At 43.8% G+C, this 7449-nt stretch overlaps 1 protein-coding gene across 4 annotated transcripts in view; it reads left to right on the forward strand.

Annotated features, from left to right (window-relative positions):
- The window catches only part of acp7 (acid phosphatase 7, tartrate resistant (putative)), an 18386-nt gene extending 11285 nt beyond the window's left edge, over nt 1-7101 (forward strand). For all 4 annotated transcript variants that reach the window (XM_012836719.3, XM_031579796.2, XM_042709694.1 and 1 more), the window contains 8 exons: nt 1055-1117; nt 2430-2544; nt 2737-2850; nt 4329-4395; nt 4912-4979; nt 5301-5372; nt 6162-6299; nt 6847-7101. In XM_012836719.3, the coding sequence (XP_012692173.2) occupies nt 1055-1117; nt 2430-2544; nt 2737-2850; nt 4329-4395; nt 4912-4979; nt 5301-5372; nt 6162-6299; nt 6847-6912 (703 nt within the window). In that variant the 3' untranslated portion in view covers nt 6913-7101. The remainder of the gene's footprint in view (nt 1-1054; nt 1118-2429; nt 2545-2736; nt 2851-4328; nt 4396-4911; nt 4980-5300; nt 5373-6161; nt 6300-6846) is intronic.
- Nucleotides 7102-7449: the final 348 nt, after the last annotated feature.

Below are 7449 nucleotides of genomic sequence, written 5' to 3' on the forward strand. Positions count from 1 at the left end.
TCTCTGAGTCTGTGATGGAGCAGGAGCTGGTTTTGCGCATGGCTCTGTCATCTATCTGCAAAAGCCAGTCTTATGCCGTTGGGAATGCTGCAAGGCAACCACAGAATAACATTATTTTGGCTGGCTGTTTTGTTTTGATGGAGATAGCGTGAGTTGGGTTTTCTTGGGGGGCACATATAACTTATTTTGCTTCAGATATTTAAAGTTGAAAGATGCCCAACCAAGGAGATTTCCATTTTAACTTTATTTCAATTCTTATTATCATGGAATTATCAATAATTATCAACAGTTGTTATGTAATGAAATTCATAGTATGATCAATGGTCTTCAAATGCTGAATGTTGCATTTGGTCACAAAATCAACCTATCCTGCTGCCTAATTATTTGCAACCAGCTTTACAGCCAATGCTCACCAGACTCTTAAAACAAGGTCTCTGTAAATTATACCCAGCCCAAAGAGAATGGGCCTGACCTCTGTTTCACCCTTTGAACTTTGACCCTGACCTGTAATGGCTACCATGACACAGCATGAGTCCATTCACCCGTCCCCAACTGGCCACATCTTCCCATGGGGGCATGCTCCTCACCTAGTCCTCCCCAAGTCTTACATAAGAGAGAGAGGGGGAGAACGAGACAGGGCCCTGGTGCCAGGGACCTTACTCATGGAAATGCTGGACTCTCGTTTTACAGTCAAATGAAGTACGCCGATTAAAAATCTATAAACGACGGCAATTAAAAGCCTGTAAAATAAAGAGCCACTTTCGTTCAACCCTGAACGGTCGCTTGAAGGAGCTTTGTCTGGCTGCCTGTTGAAGGGTTTGGATGAACGAGGAGCGGGCTTCCTAGAGAGAAGCCGTTCGCTGACGTTATGGCTCTCCCAAATAACAAACAACGCCAATCTGACCCTGGGCTGCTGTTTCAAGTGTAGCTACTGCCCTGGCTCTTACTGGTATTTAGATGAGATTGTTGTTATGTGTAGCTGTTTGTTAAAAAAAAACACAGTTGGGACTAATTTCAACTTTTCAACTGATCTAAAATGTGTCTGCTTCCACAGCAACTTCTCCAACTACCGGAATCGCTTCAGTATGCCAGGGAACACAGAGAGCCTGTGGTACAGGTGGGAGAACTACAACACACACACACACACACACACACATACACATACACATACACACACACACATACACACACACACACACACACAACAGAGCAGCACAGAACAGCATCTTCATATCCAGTTGCATAACTTTCAGTAGCTCGTCGAAAACAGAAAATACCAGAACAGTCATTAAGAAAAATATCACTTTAGTGGCTTCATCAAAGCCACGATCACCCCTCGTCCTCCTATTCATCATCCTTCACACTCCCCACATACCCCGGCATCCCTCCCAAACTAGACGGCGGGCAGACGGAAGCGGCTGAGCCCCGGGTGACAGCTCCGTCTGTCAGCCCGGTAACTCTATTCCTCTCCCGGGCCCACCGCAGGCCTGCCTCTGGGCTTTCCTGTTTAAAAAGAAACGCCGCTCTGTCACGTTGGACTCACCGGCGCTGAGATCGCGTGGCCAGACCACCAGTTGGTACAGTATGGCCAGAATGACAGAGAGGATCATGGGACTGTCATTAGTGGGCTCGGTGGAATGCAAGGGCATTGTGATGAGTGGAGACCCAGGGCTAGAGTTTTGCTTACCTATTTGCCTATCATAGAGAAGCGATCATCATGCCTCTGTTTTTGCTCGCAATTTTCACAGTGATGCTAAATTATAGTCACCGCACGCTCATTTTATTCTAACTGTCTTCACCGGCCCTCTGTATTGTCTTGCGGGTCTTCTTACAAATACATTTCTTTAAAGTAGTCAAGGGGTTTGGATTATAGTCAAGGTTCAGCATAGTGCCAGCCACAGTGTATGCCACATATACCTATGGTAAACATACGTTTCGAGGAATGGGAAGAGAACGGATGAGATTATATCGTTGTGTTAGTCTCATCTGGTTTTCGAGGAAAATCTCGACATTCTGCGGGCTTTCCAGGAACTGTGATCTGCACAACGATTAGGAAGAATCATGAAATTGGGATAAGAGGAGGCACTTTTATGGTCGATCTTATTCATTATTATTGCCATTCCCTGCTGCTGGATTAGTCCCCTATCACAATTTTGTTTTTCATTCGGTGAATCACCCGGCTAACTGGAGCACGTTAGTTCATTCCGTTCCATAGTTCCTCTCCTGCGGGGACGAGGGAACGTGGAGAGTGGTCCAGTGTAATGACAGTGTGTCAGGACTATTTCCGTTATTGATTCCGCCAAAGAAGTAACTGTTCGGAGGATATGTGCAACCATTTGTGTGTGTGTGTGTGTGTGTGTGTGTGTGTTTTGTATCACTCGCTGTCTGTCTCATGGGTCTCTAACCTTGTGTATGTGGTCTACCCACAGCTGGAACATAGGACCTGTCCACATCATTTCCTTCTCCACAGAGGTCTACTTCTTTATCAAATCTGGCCTGGATCTCCTCTTTAAACAGTATGAGTGGCTGCAGAAGGATCTGGAGGTACTGCATTTTGCCCTTAATGGTCTTACCTTATCTGCTTTGCTTAATCGGAAAACAGTACTAAACATGAGATTGCACTCTCGATGCAAGCAGATCTACAATCAGTCAAACGCACTTTTTTTTTGAATGGTGAGTTAACAGTCTTCTAAACACCGGCACACCTGATTTTTCAATCTGGCACGTGTCTCTCAGGAGGCAAACAGGCCGGAGAACCGAGCCCAGAGGCCGTGGATCATCACCATGGGCCACAGGCCAATGTACTGCTCCAACGCAGACAAGGACGACTGCACCCAGTTTAACAGCCACGTACGTACCAGACCATAACTCAAGGGTCGGGAAGCAATGTGTGGAATAGTCTACATGTTTTGTATATAGTTTTAAATATATATTTAATATATACAATATATCATTTTTTCGTTTCTGATCTCGTTTCTGCGGTAATGGTGAGAATGCTTTTGTGTGTGCGCATGTCTACAAGCTTGTGTTGATTGCACAGCACGTGTTCTTACATTTTAATTAATCTGTTCAGTCAGACTTTGAGCAATGTGTCAGTTGATCTTGTCATGTCAAGGAAGCAGAATGATGTTTTTGAGCTGGTCAGCTGAGTCACGCTTTGCTGTCTGATTCGTTGCTGCCTCAGGGTGAGTGAGTTTCTTGAGTGTCTTTTTGAGATGATCTGCATCAAGCCTGAACTCTGATGGTTCCAGTCATCAGCAGGAGGCCAGCGATCAAACAGGCGTAGCTTAGCTGAGGTGTCCTCTGGCTGGCTGGCTGGGGCTGCTGGGACCTGAGCAGAGGCTCTGGCTCCCGTGTGTATATCATCCCAGCCTGACAGGGGAATGGAACCAGAGCCGGCCTGGGAGAGGGCAGGAGGGTTCTGGTACTGGGCTTTGTCACTTTACTCTGGCGCCAGGCATGTGGTCCTGCAGCGTTGTCCCGTGGGACCTCTGCACTGGCCGTAAATCGAGTGCAGCCAGCCTCCTTGAGGGTTCCTCGAAATTCGTCGCGTTACAAATTAATGAGGGAAAATAAACGCAGCTTTTATTCATTCGAAGCTTTATTTCTGTGGAACACCACTAATTTGTTGTTTTTTCATTCCTAGGCCAACAATTTGTCATGAGATATAATCATAACAGTGCCTTTTAAGATGGGAATAAAGGGACTGAATGCTGTTCAGAGTATACCTTACCATGTGCTTTGTTAGGATGTGCCCCGGGAGGTTTATGTAAATGGTAGCCCATTATGAAGATTTGCACCCAGTCGCATTGTGAGACACGTTAATGGCTGGGCTGTGTGGGACACTGTTCCCGTGGAAACTACCATCTCAGGCAGTATGGAATGTCTGCAGTCTTAGAACTTCAAACTGCTGTCACATCGACAGTTGAAAATGTTCATTGTCCTTGTCACAGCAGCTAGTTAAAAGACATTCATTTTGACCTATTATATGCAGCAGAAGTTACTCATCCAAACTTTTTGGTTCTGCGGCAGTGGCAATACTATTTTTCCTAAACAAACCTGTATTAACATAACCATTGACAAACCCTAATCGTTATTCTTAGAATTGTCCTTATTTGGAGATTTCTCTTGACATATACTGTATATAGTTATGGTAGTGATCCTCTCTGATGGTAGGCTTCGAGAGAAAAAGGTTTGGATGTGGAGAAATATGGCAAGAGTTGAGGAAGCATGATTTCAGACTGAAAGTATTTTAAAAGTAAGAGTCTTGGGTTGAGCGTAACCGACGGCAGTATCAGATTTAATTACTCCTCCGCTCCTCCACACAGGTCAGGACTGGACTCAATGACACCGACCCCCCAGCACCTGGTCTCGAGGATCTCTTCTACAGATATGGTGAGTTTACATCCTCATCTGATGATGTCATCCTGTGGCCAGGTTTGATGATGTCATTTCGTGTTCATGGTGTGGTTGATATGGTCACACTTCAGACTCCTCAGATCAGTCAAATAGTTAATGTGTTTAACAAAACATTCAGCTTATTACACCAGTCCTGCCTTTTCTGGATATGCTTTGTATCTCCTATTCAAGTGTTAGTAGTTCAGTGTGTTCAGTTTTTCGTCCTTGTCAGCTTATTTACATTGTGTCTAACAAAGAACGTTTTCCCTCCTCAGTTATTCCATTAAGGAACCTTTTAAGTTTCCCCCTGACCAAAAAACCACTTGAGTCTGTCTTTCTCACATGGAACCATGCAAAATAAAAATCCAGCCATCAGCCAAGCACACACAGTTTACAGCAAAGCAGACGTTTTCCTTTAGAATTAGTAACCTTCCGAACTGAGTATTTTTCTGTGGTTTGGCTGAATGCCGGAGATGAACCGATAGCTGATTCTGGTTCTGGTGTCCTGTGCAGGTGTGGACCTGGAGGTGTGGGCCCATGAGCACAGCTATGAGAGGCTCTGGCCCGTCTACAACTACACAGTGAGCTCAGCTTCACTCATTCAGATGTCAGCTTGGTCACATTAGGGCCCTTTAGCTAAGTAACTCAGAACAGTGTCACAGTGATTGCACCTAGAAGCAGCCATTATTTGTAATGTGTAATGTTTTCACATATGTGGTTATTGGCTGAGCAAGTCTGTATCACTTTCAAAACCAGTTTCAAAATGAGATGTTAAAGAACAGGAGTACACTGAATTCATGAAATACCCTAAAGATCTCCACTGTCAGTCATGCTATGTGGTAATATGAGTAAATGTGTTCACTGCTGACTGTGGTTTTGCATGTGATGCTGTGTGCCCACAGGTCTTCAATGGGAGCAGAAACGAGCCGTATGTGAACCCTAAAGCCCCAGTGCACATCATCACTGGATCAGCTGTGAGTAGCCTTCATGGGTCTGCATGCTCTCTCAACGCCTTTACACAGCGCTCATACATCACACCCCATTCTGAGAGCACAGTCAGTCAGTCAGTCACTCAATTTAGAGCCCATCAAGGCCGAAACAAAGCAAACAGGTTAAAATGAACAAATCAGTCAATCCGTTGAGTGGCCATCAAGGTAAAAAAAAGAAAATCAATCATCATTAGTAATAAATTAATAAATATGGTTATTTGTTTATTTGCCTTGTGCTATAACAAGCCCATGGGCCAACATCATGGACATTTCACACACTTGGCTGTTTCTCCCAGACCAGTAAGTGAAACCATTGTAATCGTTGTTACGGTAAACAAATTAGGAATAATAACGAGTAATCACACGGTGCAAGCAGGACCAGACATCCCATAATTCTTTGCTCTGACTGCGAGAAGGGAGAGCCAAAGGAACTCAGTTCCAGCTATCCCACTGAGCATCAGGGCCGGAGGCAAGGTTTTCAAATCACTCCATGCAAATTGAATCGGCCGAGCACTTTCAAATTTCCACTTTTCCAATTGGAGCGATGGTGTTTGTAACTCAAATTTATGTGGATATTTAATACACATGTGTAGACATTCCATATTGAAACACCTAGACTGGAATGAAGCCGTATTGAAATATGGATAGCTTGGAAAAGCACCAAAGCATCCATTTTCATCTGGATAAAACAAATAGAAAAACTGGCTCTGGAGTTTCCCAAGGACTCTGGATAGAATGAGTGACAGTCGGTTGGAATACATTTGGTCTTTCCAGGGATGCCGGGAGAGGATAGACCCCTTCGTTCCCGACCCGCGGCCCTGGAGTGCCTTCCGGAGTGTGGACTATGGCTACGCTCGGATGCAGGTGTTCAATTACAGCCACCTTTACCTGGAGCAGGTATCTGATGACCAGGTGAGAACAGTCTCTCCACACCTGCCCAGAGCTATATGATGAGTTGAGGCTCCCTTTGATGTGTTTCTGCCTATAACTTGTCTCAGTAAGAAAGAGGACTCAGTGTTGGTGTTGAAGGTGACCATGGTAATCCTCTGCATGACTGAGAATGGTCTCAACACCTTTATTGGCTATATGAAGACGTGCTAGCTGATGTGCTCATATCTGACACTTTTGAAAAGCCTTCTGCCATAGGCCCTGTGACAATGCAGGCCATATGAAGGACAGCAGTTCTGTGTCCACTCAAAAGACTAAATTGAGTTCTGAGGTGAAGACCTTGCCTGATCAGTAGTTATTTGGAGATCAGCTTATCTTTGTATGACTGTAACAACTAATATTATAGTAATGTGCTTGAGTTTGAGTTAACCATACCAAACATTTAAAAGCACAGTCTGCGATTCTGGCAAAGCAACCATTAGAATTGCGGACTATACCTTTAATGAAATGAGGTTGATCACGTTGATGTTAAGGGTCCTGATCTACCTGACATTGCTGTTTCTCTCCTCAGTATGGGAAGGTCATAGACAGCATGTGGCTGGTGAAGGACCAGCATGGCCCAGAGGCATGGCTCTGAGGGGTCTCCAGGAAGTGGCGATACCACAGGAAATCGGCCCTGACCAATCAGAGTCGCTCAGGAAAAGCATTGGTTCACCTAATCAAAGGTGAACTGCACTTTAGTCTCAAGAGTTGATTTAGAAAAATAAAATAAATTATAATTTTATAATATAATATAAAATAATTTATATTAAATATAATTATAAAATAAATAAATATATATATATATATATATATATATATATATATATATATATATATATATACTGTATATCATTTATTTTATTTTATAAAATATATATATATATATACATGCACTGCATATGAGAGGAAATCCAAAGGCATGCAAACGAATGCTCTCACTTTTTTGGAGTGATCAGACGCACGTGTTTTGAAGGAGGTGGGCACGGTCTTCACGTTTGAAACCCAGTATGATTTCAGAGCGCATGTAGCCAGACATGCACTGTTTACTTCCCCCTGAAGGAAACTGGCGCTTCCTGGATCATGAGGGAAAGAATGAGTCTACTAAACAGAATGAGTGCAAATATATAGATTT

This window comes from Clupea harengus, chromosome 14, assembly GCF_900700415.2.
Source record: "Clupea harengus chromosome 14, Ch_v2.0.2, whole genome shotgun sequence".
NCBI lineage: Eukaryota > Metazoa > Chordata > Actinopteri > Clupeiformes > Clupeidae > Clupea > Clupea harengus.